We start from the raw sequence: 21,118 nt of genomic DNA on the forward strand, positions 1-21,118 counted from the left end.
AAGCCTTAAGCTGCTTCTCTACAGCTCTGCAAAGTCGGGGTGCAGGCTACAGCAGAAAAATAGATCCCTAAAAGAGGAATTACATAAATAAGTACTGTAATGCTGCTGTTGGCTGGAAGTCATCCCAGTGATTATTTGGAATGTTGTGCATTTTAAGGATGAAAACAAGCAAACAAGCAGTTCTTGAGTATGTAACAGGGTGTTAGATGAGGTTGGCATTGCTGAGAGGTTGTCATGCCTCCCTGTGGTTTGTTCTAGCTTATTAATATTTTATTTCATTCCTTTTTAAACTGGACCAGTGAAATATGTCCTCACACACTGGATCATGGCGCTCAGTAATAGCTGATATTGTCCCCCTCCACCAAAAGGGAGGAAAATATTCATATAGGATATAAAGAGGCCTTAATAAATCAGTCAGTGGATCACTTGCTTGGCTGGCAATAAGCTGATTTATTAGCACTGCTGATACTACATGTAGCATTGGGAAGAATGGGAAGCACAATCCCTTTGTCCAGTGGAGGATGAAATAGTAATGGGTAAAATGAATGAAATGTGGTGGGACTTTTCCATGGGTGGGCTGTGGCGTGGGTAGTTTTTTCCTCTGCACAGGTTATTAACATTATCCATGGCTTCAAGGAGGAGCCTTTCCCCAAGACAAACTTTCCTGCTTTTTCCCTCTTCAGTTTTCCTGATTTGCTGTTTTGGTGGTTTTGTGTTTTTCAGCAATGGGTAGAAGGGCTTGGATCCATCATACATAACTTTAGAGCTAACAATGTCAGTCCAATGACGTGTCTCAAGAAACAGTAAGTTACTTTCTTTCCTCCCCTTTCTCCTTGATTGTTCTGTCCTTGTATTTTCCTTATTGGAATTTAAAAAAAAAAATATATATAACTTGTTTTTCATAGTTTGACATTTAGAAAACACTGTCATAAAGAAAACGGTGTTAAATGAGTTAAGAGTTTGTCTTTTATTGAGACCAAAGGTGTCTCTAGGCCACATTTGGCACCTGCCCAGGAGAAATTACAGGAGAATTTGTAACTGTTCATTTGATTTATTGTAGTGTATATTTTAATTACTGGCTGGTTTGTTTTTTCTTTGATGCATATGCAAGCAAATCCCCATGAGACTTTCTCATCTTCACACTTGTGTTAATTGCTGTACTGATTTTTTTGGGCTGCTTTTTGCCTCTACAGTTAAAGAAATGTCCTGCCTCAAGCATTAAAAGGTTACAGAAAAATGTTTTTATTGCAGAACAATTATTTTTTTGTACTCATTTGGCAGACATGGCAATAAGTTAAACATAATGATCTAGACCTCAAGTTTAATAAATAGGATTTTAAGAATGTTTCATTCCTAATTTCAGCTGGATGAAGCTGGCCTTCCTAACAAACACAAATGGGAAAATTCCAGTTCGGAGGTAAGCGCAGTTGGGGATCTCTCGGTTTTTCCAGTTCCTAGTTCTATAATTTTAATAAAATTCTTTGGCTTAATAATAAAATATAATGTTAATTTTGTTTCTAATACATATATAAGAGTAAGTACAGAACTAGATATTCTTATCTGCCCTCCTTGATAAGCTAGGCAGGACTTCTTATCAGCCTAGTAATTTTTTTTTTCAGTCTTGGAATGAAGATATGAGTTTTTCTAATAGTTTTCAAAGTCACTTAGAGCTAAGAGCATCAGATTTCTCAGCCTAACATTCCTCAAACCCTGGGATAGGTCTTTCAGTTGTAAAAGTTGATAAAATACTTTAAAAAAAAACCATAAAAGCTTGCAGACCAGTTAAGTAGAGGACAAAAAGGTACTTTTAAACTGTAGCTCCTTGTAAAAGAGACATATATGTGTCTGCCAAAAATGCTTCTACTTTTATAGGAACCCCCAGGATAATATTTGGTTTTGTCCACATGGTAAATGAATAGTTGGGTTATTTGTTGTCAGGAACAGCAAAGCCAGAACAGCATCTTTCTTTCTGTGCAGCTATTAACTATTAAAAGTTACTGCTTTTCAGTCCTCTCTGGCTAGGCAATGATACTCCCCTCTTTTGCCCTAGGACTTCATTCTTGCTCATGCATTGAGCTGCTTTTCTCTTCATAAAGTATATGCAAACCAGATTTTTGGGGGGCATGCTGGTTTTTCATGAATAGAAACTCACAGAAGGGAGCAAGGAGGACTTTGTAAGATGAGCCTCACACTTTTCTGTATTTTTTTTGTCTCCCCCCCCGCCCCCTAAAGAGGAAAGGAGGATTTTGCAGCTATAGAACCTGCAAAAAGAGAAAGGGCTTGCCATGCTGCTTTCCAAGATTCTTTAGCTTCATTTGACAGGTGACACCTTTTGACAGTGTTAAAGCTGCTTCAGTGTATTAATCTTCCAGTTCTCATGTGACCAAGTCCCTGCTTATTTCTCAAACTCAGCTGCCATGAAGCACCTCCTGTGCAGAAGTCCCATGAGGAATATCATCAGCTGGAGGGTAACGATGAGGAAACAATACCACAGGGACAGATCAATTTTCAGGATTTTACAGCTTTATGCCTGTGTTTGAACACAGAACCCTATTCCACAGTATGAATTTATAGTGTGCTAGCTTGTCTGAAACTGTTGCTGCCTTTAAATATTTTACATCACGTTTAGTGAGGCATAAATTCTCTCTGTTGTGCTCCAGCATACTGATTTGTGTATGCAGACTGCCTATTGCTTAAAAATCGAGTTCACTGGGTCCAATGTATTAAATCTTTAAGTTTGAATTTGCACTATTTACAGGTTAACATAAATCAGTTCCCTAGCAGTTTAATTTATTGTAAAAGTAGGTTGTTTATAAATTCATAAGGGATCTACCGTTCCATGAAGCTGAGTCTCCTTTGCATCTGGATACTCCAAGGAATGTGCTACCTTGGTGTGGGTAAAATGTGGCAAATTTTTGGGGCTCACATGGGGAGTGCTGTGTCACCCACTTAAAGGATGAGAAGAGATGTCAGTGAGAAGAGGAATATGAACAGAGGACAGAAAAAAATTAATCTGCTGTGCAGAGCTGCCCTGGAAAAGAGGGGGAATCAGGGCCCTGATGTAGGATGGCAAGGCCATGGGATTGGCCTGACCGAGCAGGAGCTGCTGGTCATGGAGTGGGACACAGACATCCAGGGGTCAGCCTGGGATGGGGGAGATTTCACTGCTTCCCCCTTTCTTCCATCAACCCTTAGTGCAGAGAAGGGAATTGGAGAGATTAAAAGGAGACAGGAGGAGAGAGAGGCATAAGGAGAGGGATGTGTGTATGAGGATGGCAGGCCAGGAAGCACTGGGAAATGTGAGCTGAATGGCTCTGATATGTAAGGGGCACCAAAGTTCCACATTTGCTACCTAAGCTTCCCCCCCAGTACCTCTTTCACTGGTTTAAAGCAATGATGCTTTCCCTCCAAATGACCTTTCCCTTTTACCTGTTTTATACTTATTGTTTATTCAGCCCTGCTTCCTCCTCTTCCTCCTCCTCCTCCTCCTGCTGCCAGGGGCTCCTGTAGCAATTGCTGTAGTTCTGATCCATACATATTCCCTTGGATACAAAGGGGAAGGTTTTTCTCTCAGAAACAGAACCCCCAGCAGGTCTGTTCAGATGTAGGAATGTGTATCACAAGATCCACCTGTGTTTTGTTTTTAAACAGAAGTGCAGTAAAACACCAAGGGGGAAAAAGAGATCTCACCTGCAGAATCAGAGCTCCTTGCATTTCTTTCCAAGTTTGAAACAAATTTTGCAACTATCACGTTCCCCATAGGGAATAATGAGCCTTGAGAAGGTGACACTCCTCGGGCTGTTGGTGGCAAATGCCATAAATACTCCTGACTCTCTGGCTGTACATTTGGGAGTTGCAAAGTCAGAAAGATTTTTCCCAAGCTTTTAATGAGCTTTTTCTCCTTTTTCTCAAGGATTTTAATGTATTCTGGGGCATAGATCTGTTGATGTACTGTGTTTGGGAGAGGAGAAATTCTGGCAGTTAGCAGTGTGAAAACCTTAGGAGAGTAGCAGTTCTGCCTTTTGGGCTTTAATAAATTTTAGCAGTCTGAATCTAGAATCATATTTTCAGCTCTTGCAAAGACACAGCATTTGTAAGATATTTTGTATGTTCAGATTTTAACACTACTGTAACAGATGAGCAAACAGGTCAGTGTTTGTTAAGGAAAAAAAAAATGCACTTGGTTTCTTCAACTTTCTGCTGGCAGAAAATAGATTTTCTATGTGAGTAAGTTGGACCTGCTCGTCTAGACTCTCATTAGAAATTAACTTTGCTCATTCTATGCTTGTCTCTTTGTATAAGTACATTTAAAAGGATTCAAGCAAGTTTAGGTTCTAACTATGAAAATAGGTAGTAAAAAAATAAAAAGCTAAACTATGCCAAATGAAGCTTAAATCTGTTTTTCAGTAGTTTAGTTAAGTCAGTTTGAAAGTAGAGTTTTTTAAGTGTCTTAACTCAGTTACTCCAGAGTATCTGGAAGAAATCTGTTTCAATACTTCAGTGTTGGTTGGAAATCAAAGTTAGATAATTTCTTGTACAGTGTAGGCAGGTCAAGCTAATAGATTCAGTGGAGCTATGGTAGAAGATTGATTTTCACAGGTTGTGCTGGCTTGATTTTTGAGGTAATGGTTGGAAAGTGGTGGAAGTCTGAAGTAACCAAGTCATTTAATCCATCAACAAGTATGATAGAGTCATATCCCTCAGTTCCAGAGTTGGGAAGTATTTTAAATATTTATGAGGAATTACACTGACATGCTACCATAAGCCCCAAATCACTCTAGGTGGAACATGAAGAGTGAACACCTGTAGGTGTCAAGATGAAAGTAAATCAGCTAGGATGAAGTCTCTTCTGATAGAAGGGAAAACAGTTTTATTTGCAATAGCCTTAGCAAAATGAATGTGTCATGCTGTATTTTTACAATCTTTTTTGATTCATGCAATCTTCTCTACACTGCTGCTCTCATTACAAATTACTGCTATGTTTGCTGTCAGCTTTTGTGAAATAAAAAAACACATTTGGCATCAAAAGTTCATTCCCTGCAGCCATGGAATCTTGGCACACATCTGATTAATTACTTACACCAATATTACATGTTTTACAGGACATTTATTATTGGAGTCCAATTCATTACAAAAGACATAGAAATTTACGGGCCTGGAAATAGGTTGTAAATTGTAAAACTAACATTACTGTGTGGTTTAGAATTAGTAGAAAAAAATAGATGCCTGGGGATTTTTTTAAGAAACAAGTGCCTAAAGTTAAACTCAGTCTATATTTTAGTGAAAATATCTTGGTACTTATCAACTTTGGAAAATCGAACAGCTAACTTAGATGCCTAAATAGGGACATAGAAACCTGACTGTTGTAAGGACCAAGTAAGAAAAACATTGCTAAGTTTTGTTAAAATATTTTTTTATCATTTAGATATTTTCATTTCCTGATCTTAACTTTATTAGTATGAAAATATTTACATAGGCAGTTTAGAGTGTTTTGGAGAATAAAACAACCGTGAATTGCTATGGCAACAAATAGCGGCAACAATTTGTTTCACGTCTCTTGCCATGTGAAATTATTTATTATGCATGAGATTAACTAAAAGTCTCAGCAAATGTTTGTCTCACTTGATGATAAAGAGCAACACATTCTTATCAGCAGCCATAGAGTGTTTCCCAATGTACAGCTTTTGTTAGAAATAGATATTGGATACAGACTTTAGTTTCTCTCTCCAGACTAAGACACCAAAATCAAGGGGTTGTGGGTCACAGCATTTTAGCTCAAACCCTAAACAGAAGGCATGAGGGCTGTCAGGTTTGAATCCTCCTTTCCAGACGCAGAGATTATTCAGACTCATCTCAAATTGAAACAGAAATAGACCACTCTCATATTAATCATACCAAATAGCCACGTTTTTGTGGGACTTATCTCATTCCAAGTGAAACGAGTTTGTCAGTCATACACACGGTGAAGTCATGCTTTGGGGAGGAGCAGGATGCTCATCAGTTTGGTGGAAATATTCCAGTGACAGCTGAGGCTTACCTAAAGGATTTGTGTGTAGCATGACTAGGACAGGATATTCTCAGTGGCTGTGAGGTGAGGGAGCATCCAGAGGGAGGAGTGAGCACTGCAGCAGGGAATGGGATTTGCCGTGTGGCTGGGAGTCTCTTGATAGCAGCAGCTGCTTGAAAAGGAAGGAGGAAGGAAGCTGCCTTTGGGAACAGCCCACTCCTGCCTTATGGAGACACAGTTTAATGCCTGGGATGGAAGGGAAGGCACCACAACCAGGAATGACCAGAGACACGAGTCTCCTGCTGCTTTCTAAACAGTTATTTATATCAGCACACAGCTTAAAAGAGCAAACAAAAGAATGCTTTGCATGGCTCTGTATCTCAGTGTATTGGGGGAAAAAACCCTCTTTTGTTCTGTTTGCAGTTCATTATTTTGATGTATTTTCTAATGTCTGGCTTGCAGGCAGAGCAGTGCTGCTCTGTGGAGCTTAGAGCACTTTTTCAACTGCACTATTACTTGGAAGCTGCTTACATTCATCAATAGAAGCCAGAGGAAAATGTTGGCAGTAAAAGCAAGAGAGAGAGAAAGAACCAGTTGTTTAAAAAGTGACTAACATTTCTCTGCTTTTTTTTTTCTCTCCATTGTTCTTTGTTTTAGCATAACCAGAACCTTTGCATCAGGTAAAACAGAAAAAGTGATCTTTCAGGCACTTAAGGAATTAGGTCTTCCCAGTGGAAAGGTATTTAGTTGTTTTGAATAACTGTTTTTGTATACTAATAAAGTGATGACTCATTCACGGTTATAGCTGTAATCTAAGTCATTTGCATCACAAAAACTGTGCCTATTGTGTGTTACTTACTAATCACTGGAGGTTGTTTACTAGAGCCAAAATGTAATTAAATCTGTATGACACAGAGGTCCTTAAACCTCTTAGAGGGGGTGGCCCTTCTTTTCTGTCACAAACTACCTTTTGTTCATTTATGCAAAGTATATAAGCACAAAATATGCATGTAATAGATTTTTTTGTTTAATTTCTTGGACTCCTCCTGCTCTTTGCTCCACTCCTTTGGAGAGCTACTCTCCAGCTCTGTCCTACTTCCAGTGAGAGCAGAGAGCAGCCCCAGAGAGGTGATGGCTTGAACTTTTTGGGTTTGGGTTGGTTTTTTTATAAGCTTCAGAAGAAAAAGAAATTGTTTTCCAGCTCTGTGTTTATGTAGAATTATTGTTACTGTGAGATTAGAATACAAGCACATTAAACAGATCTATGATAAAGATGAATTTAGAATTACTTTGAGAGAGTATAAAAGAAACCAGGTAAATTTATACTTGGGAAGGAGCTAAACCAGTTCTGAGTTGCTTTTTTGTGATATAAGATATTCTTTTGGGAAAAGAGCACATAAGCTCTCTTGTCTGGATAAATGTACCTTTGCATTTTGTTGCAGAATGATGAAATTGAGCCTGCAGCTTTTACTTATGAGAAATTTTATGAGCTTACCCAAAAGATCTGTCCCCGAACTGACATAGAGGATCTCTTTAAGAAGATGTAAGTTCAAATTTAATATAATCTTGCTTTAAAGACATTTTGCCGTATTTTTAGTCCATAACTAATAGTGACAGAACACTGTAAAATTTACCTACCCTCGAATTCTAGTAGCATCAGCAGTACTTTAGAACAAGCTCCAGTCTATGTTTTACCCCTTTCTCCCTTCTCAGACTGTTAATGTAAAAGTTCACTCTGTATTTTAGAGCAACTTTTACATGAGTTAAAGGAAGCACCTGGAACATTTTTTTTTTTTTTTTGCATTGGCTTTACTAACTCCTGTAATTTTTAACTTGCTCCTTTAGGTGATTAACACAGTATGTGAATTAATTAAATCAAGTAAGAAATTTGAAGTTTGAGAAGTTTCTTCACCCAATTTATTCTCAGCTGGAGGACTTACATGTTGTTTTATGAAGTAATGTTTGTTCAGTGATAGGAAGATATGTTGTGGGAGATGTACTGTGCCAAGTATAGACAGTTAGTATGTTTTCTGTGACTGTTCATTTTGAGATTATAGAGCTACTTTCAAGTAGAAAATAGTAGGTGATTTTAAAAGTATCAACAATGTCAACATGTAAATCATACCTACTGTAGCATCATGTATAAAAACTTACATTCTCTAATAAATTCCTTTTCAGCAATGGAGACAAAACTGATTATTTAACGGTAGACCAATTAGTGAGCTTTCTAAATGAAGTAAGCTTTTTCATACATTAACTACCATACAAGTCTGTCTGCAGTGGCTTGCTTCTTCCAATCTTTCCATTGCATGCACCATGCCATTATTTGCTACGCTTCTGATCTGCTGATCTTTCCATTATGGTAACACCCAGGTGCAAAAATCAGCTCCAGCCGTGTGTGATGTTGTGCTTTCTACATGTTGGCTTTGCAGTTGTGTCTGGTTACTTGCTGCTGTGTTATGGTGTGTGTACTGTGTGTTTTATGCTTTTTATCCTGTTAAATTTGTTGTAGTTTCCACTAAAATATACTCAGTATTTTATTGAAGGCAATTATTTTACCTGCAGGCCCCAGCTAAATATATCTGCTACCCTTCTAGAATAATAGAAAAACTGAAGTAGGCGTTTATAAACAGGAATTTGATTCTTCTCAGCAGTATTATTTCAATCTGTTACAAATCTAAGAGTTAAGAGGATATTTTAAGAGTTTGTATATGATTTTTAAAATACCATGTGTGCAGAATAAGAGGAAATATTTTTATTGCTGTATTTCCATAATACAGTTGTTGGCAGAAGTATTTAGAATTTCTTAAAAGCATCATGAGTGTGTGAAGTAGTTCAGTAAACAATGTGGGGTTAGCCCTTTTCTATTCCTAAAGCACAGTAAATTACAGAAAAAGGATTCATTTGGAATTCCAGCAATAAATGCGCTATGGATTTGACAAGAACACACCCGTGGAAAATAGACACGTTCTACTTGGTTTTGTACCAGTAGATTATTGTCATCCTGAACATGGGAAGCTGCTGACCTCACTAGGTGACATTTTTAGGTGTACTACCAAAAAAATTCTCCATCTAAAATTGTTTAACTAGTTATAGTTCAATTTTTATATGTTTTTATATATGCATATATATATATATATATAGGATACTTCAAAATGAAGATCCAAGCTGTAAGTTCCCTATATATCAGATTTAGAATATAATTTTATTTTTCAGTACAGAATGTGTTCCTTACTCTTCACTAAACCTGAATTACTTGTGGAAAGGGTATTCAAAAAGAAGAGAAAAAGGGAAGATTAACAGCTTGATTACATAATTGGGGTTATATACTTGGGCCTTTAGTTCATATCTGTTGGCAAGTTGGAGCACAGGCTTAATCTTACTGCTATGAGAGATCCTTTTATCACAGCTCTTTACACAGTTCAGTGTCTAAACGTTTGCAGGGCCAGGGTCAGAGCTAAGGCTTGTCATTTTTGCTTCTGCATTATAGAGAGACAGGATATTGTTGTGATTTAAACTATAAGTTATCCTTTTAAAACACCTCAGCCCCCAGATGACCTGTAGATACATTTTACTGCTTGAAGCACACAAGCCTATCCCCACTTTAAACCATGTTAGCTTCTGATTTTTTTAGTGCCACTCTTCATTTTCAGGTAAATTATTATTTTCTCATTATTTAAAAATTGATCTCTAATTGTTTTAGTTTATAGTTCTTTGAAGCCTAAATTTCTGAAGAAAAGCTGCCAGCATTTGTAAGAATCCCTGGTCACCAGTAACTGATTAAAAAATTAAGATTGACTTGTTGTGCTCTCAATTTTGTATTGCTTTAGCAGTTCTTTTTATAGAATTAGAGACCTTATTTATAGGTAGTACTGGGGGAAAATGCATCTTGTTGAATACATCCATATTGACAAAATACATTTTGCAATTGGAAATCTTGTGGTTGGCCCTTTAGTTGGGGATCAGAGCTGGGGAAAATTACTCAAGTGTTTTTTGTAGAGTAAAACATTTATTCTGGTGACTGAAACCGATGCCTTTGGTCTGTGTTTGGAGGTCTTTTGGTCTCCAGAGTTTAAAGTTTGGGTCATAATTTGAAAGGCACAAAATTACCCAGAATGTGCCTCCTGAAGGGATCATTTCTGTCCCTTTGGCAGCTGGCCAACACTGCAATTAGCAGTGGTGTCTAATGCTGGCAAATATAAAAAGGTTATTATCATTACATAGGAGAGGGGAGTTACTTGGCAGAGCAACTCTTCATGAGACTCTTTAACTTCAATTATTTTGAAGTAACCTCCAAGGCATGCTGCAGAAGCTCTAAGTGTTATGGGTTTTTAAGAGAGCATGAGGATATGTTACTGGGTATGAGAGGAGAGCAAGCAGCTTTCCTGGAGTTTTTCCAAACTCCTGTCTCTATTTGACTTTTAAATGCTGCTGGATGACAGATGATTTAATTGTGCTTCAGTATTAAAGCTTCTGGGAAGTTTTTAGAAACTTAATTGCTGTCATGCATGAGTATTTTGTCTAGATCTCCTATTTTTAAAGTCAAATTTTAGAAAAAAAAAAGGGAATATAGTTGAAAAGGGACTGAAATCACTACCATTGAGATTTGCTCCTGCAGTTCATTTACAGCAATAAAACAACAAGGCGAGTAACAGTTAAAATGGAATTTTCAGTAGTCTGACCAGGACTCTTCCATTCTTTTGGGAGGAAGGTATGGGGAGATCCTTTCCTATTCCCAGTTCCTTGCTTTTCCTCCCTCTCTCTCTCTTCCACTTGCTTCCTCTTCCTCCCTCCTTCCCATTCACTCTTTCCATCCCCCAGTTGTTCATCTCCCCAAAAGGACCTTCTCACCGCTCACAGGGCAAGTTCAAGAGGCAGAACTGGTTTTAGCCCATTTTCATCTGCTGTGTGTCTCAGTTTGTGCCCGCTCCAAGGTGCTGGAGGCAGGCTGGGGAGGCTGAAGGAGCTTTCTTTCTTTGCAGAGCCTTCTGGGCATCTTTTCTCCCCATCTTTTTAGTCAGTTCACCCTCGTATGATTGGGAATGTCTGGTGGAAGGGTGCCCTGTCTGGTAGGGTAACCAGAACAATCCAACACAGCTTTGTTGCACATACAGAATTAGTCCTGGGACACGTTATCTTTCCAGATGAAATGTCACACTTTCAATTTTGGTCTGCTTTTGTGTCACAAGTTCCCTGTGCCACCAAGCTCTGTGGTGCAGAACGCTTCCCCAAGAGATGCTAGAGAATATTATCACTTTTTTAAAGTAGATCTTTATCTGTTGCCAACTTTATTTTTTAAACAAAGTGAATGTAACGATAACACTTTTGTTCCAATGGAGAATTGATAGTGATGCTGGAAGAATATTTTGGTCTGAGCTACTTTGGAAAACTGGGGCTTTTTCTCAAGAGGAGACTTTTTGCTTTATCCCATTTATTTTCTCCTGTTTGCTTATTAGTAACTGTAGAAGAAATGGAGTAGGGAAGTACCCTTTCCTGGAGCAAAGAACCTTCCCTGCTATTTCTTACAATTTTTTGAGGTGGTGTATTGTCACTAATGATATAAATCCTTGTCATTTGTCACCGTGGAACTGCTGCATGCCAGTGTTGTGGTGGTGTTGGTGTGTGCTGCTGAGCAAATCATGTTCTGCATCCATCTGCTCTCGTGTCCTGTTTCATCTGAGCTTTCCTGGGGCATCCCAACAGCCCAGCTGAGCAAACCTGCTGTGTTTTAGATGCTGCAGACTGCCAGTAGCATTACTTGAAAGATCCCTCCTTAATTGCATGATTAAATTGGCATTGGTTGTAATTTCTTGGCATTAATTAAGCACATGCACCAATGGATTGGCTGTACGAAAAGAGATTGGATTGGATATTACTTTTCTTACGGAAAAACAAATAATAATAGTCAAAAAAGTTTTCAGATAAGGAATTACAGCAAATGCTGATAGTGCTGTGTAAGCCATGTCAACACCATTCTGTCCACTCCAAATTATTGATTGCCAATATGGGGGTGGCCTGTTACATCTCTGAATTCTGCTGAAACTAAAGCTTGGAAACTGTGCACCTTCTGGGGTAAAAGAGTGTTTTCACAGTCATATTTATTTCTTTGTTTTGTTGCATCTGCTTACATGCCACTACTCCGTCAATTCTGGTTTTAATTTTCTTTTAATGGAGAATCAGGCACACAGTGTGCAGCTCTAATCCAGCACGGAGAAAAAAAAACAAAGTTACATAGCATCCTATAAAGTGAAAATGTAAAAATTCTGAATTTTATTCGTCTATTAGTAATCACTGCTAAATTGTACCTAAACATGACCTATATTATTAAATCCTAACATTGTAAGTTACTGTGAATTGAAGAGATGATGCTGTGAAATTCTTGTGCATATTTCTTCTAAGAACCTATACTGATTTTTGAATAGTTAAAAACATGATGTTTCCACAATTCACAAATAATCATCCAGTACTTGTGTATTTCTAAACTCAGATTTCAAATTCTGTATTTATAATATAACTTTATTTTACTTTTTTGCTTTAGCTGTAGATATTGTAGAAGACTTGCATTTTTGCAGAGGTGATTGCAGTGCTACCAGTCAAGTCTGTCACTTTGCAAAAAAAAAAAAAGAATTAGAGAATTTAAAGTGACATTCATTTAGCTATTTATTTTCAACATCTCATCTGCACAGATCCCATGTGCAGTCATTATTTTCATGAATGTGTAAGACCAGTTATATAATTGCATTGGATTTTTCTTTTTTAAAAATATTTTTGTGATCAAGCTGCCTAGGTTTCTTATGAAAGATAAAGTTAATTTCCTACCTAATGCTGAAGTTGCTGTTGAATAGTCTGTAAATTTTAGGGCTGGCTTTTTTTTTTTTTTTTTGCTTTTTTTTTTTTTTAAATGTCCACTTCTTTCTTTCTCATCTGCAGTAATGAAATGCTCTTGGATGATAGCCATGCACTATATTGTTTTGCTGAATTCCATTGTTTTCTAACCTTAGCATCAACGAGATCCTCGGCTCAATGAAATTTTATTTCCCTTTTATGACACAAAAAGAGCAATGCAGATAATTGAGACATATGAGCCAGACGAAGACTTGAAGAGGAAAGGTAAATGGGGGGAGGGAATTCAGTGTTCACTGGGTTTAGGCATTTGGGGAATTTGTTCTGAAGCTTTCAGACTTTTGAAAGGGAATTTGCAGTCCCTGTGGTCTGGGGACAGCACTTGTAGGGTAATGTAGGGCAATGGACCAGGAAACTGCTCTGCTGAAAAAAATTCCTCCACCTCACAATCAGATTCTTTTAGAAGGATTATTACCCTGATCTAGGTTAGAGTGTGGCTACAAATCCTGATAGGAAAGGGAGAGGCTGGGATTGAGTAAATACAGAACAGTAGAAACTCCTTCCAGCAGCAAGGCAATGTGCAAGTGGCTCTGGTCAAAGTCTCAAAGAGAATGCAAAGCTCTGCAAAGTACAGATATTGTGCAAAAATACAAAAAAAATTGCCATATGCATCCAGCTTCTTTTGATATAATCTCTCTAGTGCTTGAGGGCAGCAGCCTGGCTCAGAACAGGGTATTTGAAGTGGGTGAGTTGAAAAATGTTCTCTCCCAGCAAAGTTTCAAGTACCTGCAAGGCATTCTTGGACTGTTCATGTCCTGAGCTGCTGTCAGTGTGGGAAGTGTCAGTGGTTGAACTTAGTTCCAGTTCTTACCCATTTTGCTGCAGCAGCTGTGTTGGTATCAACTGCAGCAGTGAAAAATGTTGCTTTCCCCACCTGCATCCCCTGCCCTTTTTGCTGGGTTGCTGTTGTCGTGACAAGCAGAGAGGAGACTGCAGCTTTGCAAAACCCATCCTAAGAAGAATCCTCTTTCACAGACATTTATGCTCATGGATCAAGGTAGAAGTGAAGTATTTATACATCCAGCAGTGCTGCAGCTTCTGCGGGTGAGGGATGTGCAAAGCAGGCAACAGAAGGAGGCAGCATCTAAGCCTGCCCCAGTAAAGTCTGAGGCTTTCCTTCCCTCTCTAAATGAAGTAAATTTTCAAAGTATTAATAGATTTTTGTCAGCTCTATCCCATTTTATTTATAATGTTTAGACACTCATCTTTGATTCTTGGCCCTAGTGTATTTTAAATATTTTCCAACACAAGGAAGGCGTGCTAATGTGGCTGCCACCTGTTTAGGATGGAAGGTGGAAATAAATCTAAAATTGGGGAAAAAAATTCAACAATGGCTAATAATTTAGCTTCTTTGATTGATTTTTATTTCTATCAGGTTTTCAATAAATGTGGAAAACCTTTTGCAGGGATGGGGTTATGGAGAATAGCAACAAAATAGTAGAAGTTCCCGCTGAGTGTTCCTCCAGGGATCTCAACAGTGGCTGGTCTCTTCAGCTTCTTTCCCCTTCTTAGATAAAACTTTGCTGTTGAGCAAAATACTTGAGGACAACCCTTTTTTCTTTTGGGTTTTTTTTTTGCTAAATCATGTAGTTTAGGAAACAAGGCTGACATGGAAAAGGCAATAGCAATAAGCAGCTGACTTTTCCTCAGTCACATTTCAGTGACAGCAGTGAGTAAAGCTGAACAAGTTAATGCTGGGCAGTTCAGTAACCAGAGTCTGCTCAGGATCACTACAAACCCCTAATCTTCCATCTGGTGAGTGCAATTAAAAAATACAAAGTCTGAGCTGTTGAACACACAGAGAACTCTGTTAAGTTGCTGAGGTCCCAGCTGAGTTCTGTCTAGAACATCCATCCAGCTGTGACATTTCTCCACAAGATGATGCACTAGGAGTATGTATTATCTGAGATGTGCTGTGCTGCTGCTTTAAAGTGCATGGTGATAACAAAATAAAACCATTCTTCAGGTCGAAAATTCCCTTTTTTCCCCTTTATTTCATACGCAGGATCAGCTGAGAGGACTTGAGTAAAACATTCTGGAACAGTTCACCTCTGGCTGACACCAAGTACAGAAAATTTAGGCTCCAGTAGAGGATTTTTTCAGAAAATTAGGAGTAGAATGGAAACTGAGATCACTCCACTTCTCTGTATAAGAGAGAAATAGACTTAAAGAAAATAAAAATAAGACTACTGCAACCTTGTCTTAACAATAGCTGAGTGTTCATAAATGACTTCAGTGCAAGCAGTGTGAATTTAATGCCAGGTAACTGTTCCCTGCTGCAGCTCATTGTGAGTAATGCCTTCTTCCCTATCACAGATAATTTTCATTTTTCAGACTCTTGGCCTCTTTAAAACTGATATTGCCATACTAATTATTCCTAATTTGGTTTCATTAAAAATTACCCCTTGATTTGTATTTTTTTGTACTTTATTGAAGCATAGACCAGCAGACAGATAAGAGTTATGAGTTCTCTGTTCTGAACTCCTGTATGTTCCACATTGATTGTAGATTTCTGTTTTCATTTACAAAGGTGTGAAGGTGTATTTCAAATAGTAAACTGGAAAGTATTTTAGATTTTCCTAATGTTTTGTAAATGAACTTCTGCAAAGATTTTCAGGTACACATCCCCACATTTCTGTCAGTGGAGAACAGTCTCTGCACAAGCTGGTTGATAGTGATGTAGCACAGGACTAAATATGAAAGTGTGGAGGAAAGGGCCGTAAAAGCCTGGTCTAGGCAATCTCAGAATCCCTGACTTAGACAAGTCCCAGAGATCAAAATTGCTGTGACTGTTCTGAGGAGATGTCACTACTTATTTACCTTCTTCACCTCTTTTTGCTGCCTTAGTTCTGCTGATGGTGAATGCTGGACCTCAGGTGTTGAACTGGCGGGCACCTGATTTTTGATTTGGTTATCTGGGAACACAGTGGCACATTTTGCACCAGCTGCTGGTCAGCCTGGAGCAGAGGAAGGGGAGAGCTGTTTGCTTGCAGGAACTTGTGTAAATAACAGGTTCTGTGCTAGAATTCCTGCTCTGTGGGATGGCTTGACTTCTGTTGACTCGAAATTTCTGGTAGTTATTTACCATACCTCCTTCTTCCTTGCAGGTGTCATATCCAGTGATGGGTTTTGCAGATACTTGATGTCAGATGAAAATGCCCCAGTTTTCTTGGACCGTTTGGAATTATATCAAGAAATGGACCATCCTCTGGCTCATTATTTCATCAGCTCCTCTCACAATACGTATTTAACAGGCAGACAGTTTGGTGGCAAGTCTTCAGTGGAGATGTACAGACAAGTGCTTTTGGCTGGATGCAGGTTGGAAGCAGGAGATAATAAATATTTGTGAATCCAATACTTTAAACTAAAAATGCTACATAATGTACCTTGGTGTTGATGTATTGTATAGTTGAATGTATAAATATGTTAGTGTGGCAAATGAAAGCACATGTGTTTCATAAGATAAGAATCTAATTTTTCTCACAAAAGTAATTCCAGGCAGAGGAATGTAGAAATTGATATAAGGAGAGAGTTTTTGAGAAAGCTAACAGATGTTCGATCTCAAAATGATAGCTGAAGAATTTCAGAGGGCTTTCTGCTTTATAATTATGAAGTTTAAATGTTAATCTCTGATTCCCTGCTTAATTTCTTGACTTGCTAGAATGAGAAGAAGAGTAGCACAGTGCTAAAGACATTATTGTCCAGATGAGACTATATTGACTCACACATGCCATATTTAAGGTGGTATATCCAAAGTTATAGAAGAAGTCTGAAATAACATATGTGCACCTTAGAAAGAGTTGTGCAATACCCAGAACTGATTTGCAACTTACTGCTCTGACCATCACTGCTAAAACATGTCTCAGGTAGCTCACCTGTTTATTTATTATAAACACCAAGTTTATTTTTCTTGGATCTTTAGGTGTGTCGAGCTGGACTGTTGGGATGGCAAAGGTGAAGACCAAGAACCAATAATAACCCATGGAAAAGCAATGTGCACAGACATTCTTTTCAAGGTAAATGCCTGGCCTCTGCACCTGGCAGCAAACCCCAGCAGAAGCCTTGGACAAGTATCCAAGCAGGGCACCCTCCCCTCCTCAGCACTGGAATGCTGCTCCTGTGTGATGGAGTGAGATGGGCAGGATTTCTGGCCCAGATTTTGGGGCTCATTTCTGACTTGCATCACCCACCCCTGTGCTCCATCTGCCTTTCCACAGAAACTGCAGGAGACAGGCTTGCTGCTTTTGCCCCACTTCTTCACATCCTGGGGGTCTTTGCACCACAGAGTAAATATCTTCTTCTTTGTTATCTGAGAAATTCCTTAGCTGTGGAATAAGCCTGAAGATGCAGGAGTTTCTCTGGGACTAGGAATTCTCCCTGGCAATAGGTGATAGCAGCAGATCCATTGATGGCTGTGGGTGAAGGTGCCATCCTGCTGCAGGTGCAGGGAGTTTGTTCTGGGGTATCAAGAGCACAGGGTTTTTTCTCCTTCTGTCTTCATCTGCACATTTAAGACAGGCCTGTGTTTCTCAGGGTGGGGGGATAATAAAAAAATCCCTTTTATTATGTTTTTAATTTGATCCATTCCAACTTGTATCATATTGTTGCTTTTTTATAGGATGTAATTCAAGCCATTAAGGAAACAGCATTTGTTACATCAGAGTATCCTGTCATTCTTTCATTTGAAAATCACTGCAGGTATGTAGTGCCCATTTTTAATTTTTAATTTTGCATTCTCTAAGAGAGATGATATAGTTTAAAATACTATGATGTGATACTTGAAAACTGAGGGGGGCATGCAGGCATACTGAATGTCAATACACCATTAATATACTAATCAATCTTTATGTAGTTTAATAATGGCAGCATTTTTATCTGTGATAAAGCTGTGAAATTTATTTGGATGTTCCATTAGCTGTGTGAGATTCAGTTATTCTACTTTTTTGGTCTTCTTAAATTCATCCATGTCAAATAATAGACTTTTATTGACAGTATAATTACAGTAAAGTAATACTTCTCAGTTGAAACAAAGTGGGCAGTATATAATTTGGATGTCTGCATTACTTAGTATTATTCTTTTGTGCTGAGTGATAGTGATTTCTTTTTTATATTTAAAAATTAACTGACATAATCTTTTCCACAGCAAATATCAACAGTACAAGATGTCAAAATACTGTGAAGATCTTTTTGGAGATCTCCTGTTGAAGCAGCCTCTAGAAACACATCCAGTATGTTACATTTTTCCAGTCTTTCATTTTTTTATTTTTTTTTTGTATTAGTTTCATTTAAAAGAGATGATAAACTGAGATCATATCACCTTTAGTGCTGTTCACTGCTAGTCCTGTGCTTTCAGAAATGCCTAAGGGTTTTGGGTGGCCGTGCTTTTTGGTACAAACTTGTTTTTATCTGATTTGTTTAATCTCTTCTGTACAGGGCTCTGGCAAACAGCCTGGGGAAATCTCTCCCCCCCTTGATGTGTGATGTAATATCAGCACCTACATAAAATACACCACGTACATTGTCTTTGCAGGTCATACCTCACTCTGAAATTGCCAGTCGCTGTTTAAAAACAACTAATTACAGCAAGTAATTATAAATTGCATGGTCTCTGTACAGCTGAAAAAACCTCTTCTTTCAGCTGCACATTGCACGTTTCATGCTCCAGGTCTGGTCCTGCAGTCTAGGTGGCCCCACTACTACATTAAGAATTAAATTAAGCACCAGGAGTTTCCTGGAGGCTCATCTGGACTATGGAGTGCACTGTAATCTGCATGCACTACACTCCCCTGCGTGGCAGGAGGGAACAACAGACGCTCCTTCACAAACACAGTATTTGAGACTTAACAGCTTGTTACACAGCACTTGCTACTCCTTCTCCAGACCTTCCTTGCTCCTTACAACGAGCTCACTGCGTGCCAGCAGTCACCCAAAGCCTGCAGATGCTCTGTGGTGCTCTGGGGGACCACAGCAAGAAGGACTCTGCCTTACCTTTCAGTGGCAAGGGGTGCTCCTGGCATTAGCATCCCTAGAGCTTTCCTTTTCCTGGCTTTCCCTGCACGTTGCAGGGGCAACAGCACACAAGGCTTGGTGAATGTCAGGTGTTTGCACTGAAAATGCATCCCAAAGATCTAAATCTGCAGTGTCCCCCTGTGATGTTTGTAGCACGCTGCCACATCCCTCACAAAAAGCTTCCAGCAGCTCTCTGGGATTCCTAAAATAGAGCTGGCCAAAGGCTGCTGTGCTTCTAGCTCAGGGCCCAGTATTTAGCCTCAGCTGCCTGTGCTCTGTAGCACTGCTGAGCCTTCTGCATTTTGTGTCCTTTCCTCCTCATGGGTGAATTCAGTCCCCAGCTGCTCTCAAAGCAAACACTGCAGGAGGAGCTTGGAACGTGCCCTTTGCAAGCGCTTGGATCCTGATAAACCTGGGCTAGTGACTGAGGGAGGCAGACCTAAGAGAGACACGGCACTTGGCTGAAGCAGATTTGGTTTTAAGTAAAAACAAATATTTGTCCAAACGGGCATCCAAGTATGGCCTTGTCTGGGAATGCAGCCTGGCATAAATGAGCTCTGCGGCACTGACATCTAGTGGAGTTACGGCTCCAGTGCTGGGAGCAAATGAGTTCTCTTCATCCAACATGCTGAAACTCCCTGCCTGAGCCAGCCTGGTCGGTGTGGAACACCCTTACCCTCCCACAAGGAGGTTTCCACCCATTCTCCTGAGGTTGGGTTGATATGGTTGGTTATTCTGTTTTATTTTTGCTGGGTTATTATTTATCACCTTTGCTGCTTTTATTTAGTTTCAGTCCATGATGCTTTGTTCTTTTGTTTGTTCATCTGGAGTGCTGCTTCTCTCCAGCTCAGATTTGGATTAAGAGATAAGAATATCTGGATAGTTCTTCTAAGAATTGTCACTATTTTTGGAAATACCTTCTACTCCTGTATCATTTAGGCTTCAGTGAAAACTCCCGTTTGTTATGGTGCAAAGAATGTAAAGTTGTGGGTTCAATCTCTGTATGGGCCATTCACCTGAAAGTTGGACTCGATGATCCTTGTGGGTCTCTGACAACTCAGAATATTCTGTGATTATACCAGCAACTATTTTTAGCAAGCCTGAGGTAGAGAGTGTGCTAATTACCTAAATCTTTGTTTCTTAGCCTCAATGAGGTGATGGGGCTTAAATCAGAGGATTTCATACTTTTTCTCTTTTCTGAATAATATTTTTTCTCCTTCCCCAAACTGGAACAAACCTTTTATTAATACTTCTTGTATGTGTATGTGGAACTTCCCCTTTTCCTTTGCCAAATGCTGAATTTGTGACCCTACTGGCAAAACCAGTCCCCCCTACCTAGCTGAGGATTGGGTAGCTTTCCATTCCCCAGTGCCAGTCCATTTCCATTCTCCGAGTGCGTGTGGGCTGCCTGACTTTTGTCAGCAGCTCGAGGGGACTGTAAAAAGTGACTTATTCAGAGATCAAATGATGACGGGCTAAGCTGTGGCTTGGGCTGTGTGAACCACAAGGAGGGAAGGCAGGAATTCCTCTGAGGAGGAGCTGCAGGTCTCATCCACACCCCCTGCTAGGTGGGAGGGATGGGAAAATGTTTAGAGCAGTGCAGCTGAGAGTGACACAGGCTGGAGACCTGAGTACTGGCTTCATCCAGCAGCTTTACCTGAGCACAGCTTTCCCCTGGGATGGGGAAAGGAGCTCAGGGAGCTGCACAACTGCAGGCACACAACCTTCTGGGGTTGTGCCTGAAGTGGCACTGCTTGTTCACTGCCCCTTGGTATTGCTGTCCTAAAATCCAATCCCCAAACAGGGATACAGAGAGGCCAAATAGCTGTTGTTATTATTAAGTGTTTTCTTCTAATTGTTTTACAGCTTGAACAAGGTAAAGCTTTACCATCTCCTAATGACCTCAAAAGAAAGATTCTCATAAAGAATAAAAGGCTGAAACCTGAAGTAGAAAAGAGTAAGTAATGTTTGTCAAATATTAAATAAACAAAAGTCCAGATCGCTACAAACAGACTTTGTTACTAAAGTTTCCAGATTGTTTGTACTTTAGTGTTGGAAGGATATGAATTATACATAAATAACATCTGGTTTGCCCTTGTGTTTCATGTGAGTACCAGTCTAGGCCTCGATATCAGCATGCTGCACAGGCACAGACAGACCCAGAAATGTAATCCTGGGACTTTTATCAGACTGCTGGTT

The 21,118-nt window shown here is 39.3% G+C and overlaps 1 protein-coding gene across 7 annotated transcripts in view; it reads left to right on the plus strand.

Annotated features, from left to right (window-relative positions):
• PLCB4 (phospholipase C beta 4) overlaps positions 1-21,118 on the plus strand; it is a 186,519-nt gene that overhangs the window by 113,992 nt on the left and 51,409 nt on the right. For all 7 annotated transcript variants that reach the window (XM_088052843.1, XM_088052842.1, XM_088052841.1 and 4 more), the window contains 11 exons: positions 724-803; positions 1,364-1,417; positions 6,665-6,746; positions 7,450-7,550; positions 8,186-8,243; positions 13,009-13,117; positions 16,018-16,228; positions 16,833-16,926; positions 17,529-17,608; positions 18,054-18,138; positions 20,786-20,876. In XM_088052843.1, coding sequence (XP_087908969.1) covers positions 724-803; positions 1,364-1,417; positions 6,665-6,746; positions 7,450-7,550; positions 8,186-8,243; positions 13,009-13,117; positions 16,018-16,228; positions 16,833-16,926; positions 17,529-17,608; positions 18,054-18,138; positions 20,786-20,876 — 1,045 coding nt within the window. The remainder of the gene's footprint in view (positions 1-723; positions 804-1,363; positions 1,418-6,664; positions 6,747-7,449; positions 7,551-8,185; positions 8,244-13,008; positions 13,118-16,017; positions 16,229-16,832; positions 16,927-17,528; positions 17,609-18,053; positions 18,139-20,785; positions 20,877-21,118) is intronic.

The sequence above is a fragment of the Pseudopodoces humilis genome, chromosome 3, assembly GCF_049639895.1.
Source record: "Pseudopodoces humilis isolate 2021_Gansu_Grassland_sample_001 chromosome 3, ASM4963989v1, whole genome shotgun sequence".
NCBI lineage: Eukaryota > Metazoa > Chordata > Aves > Passeriformes > Paridae > Pseudopodoces > Pseudopodoces humilis.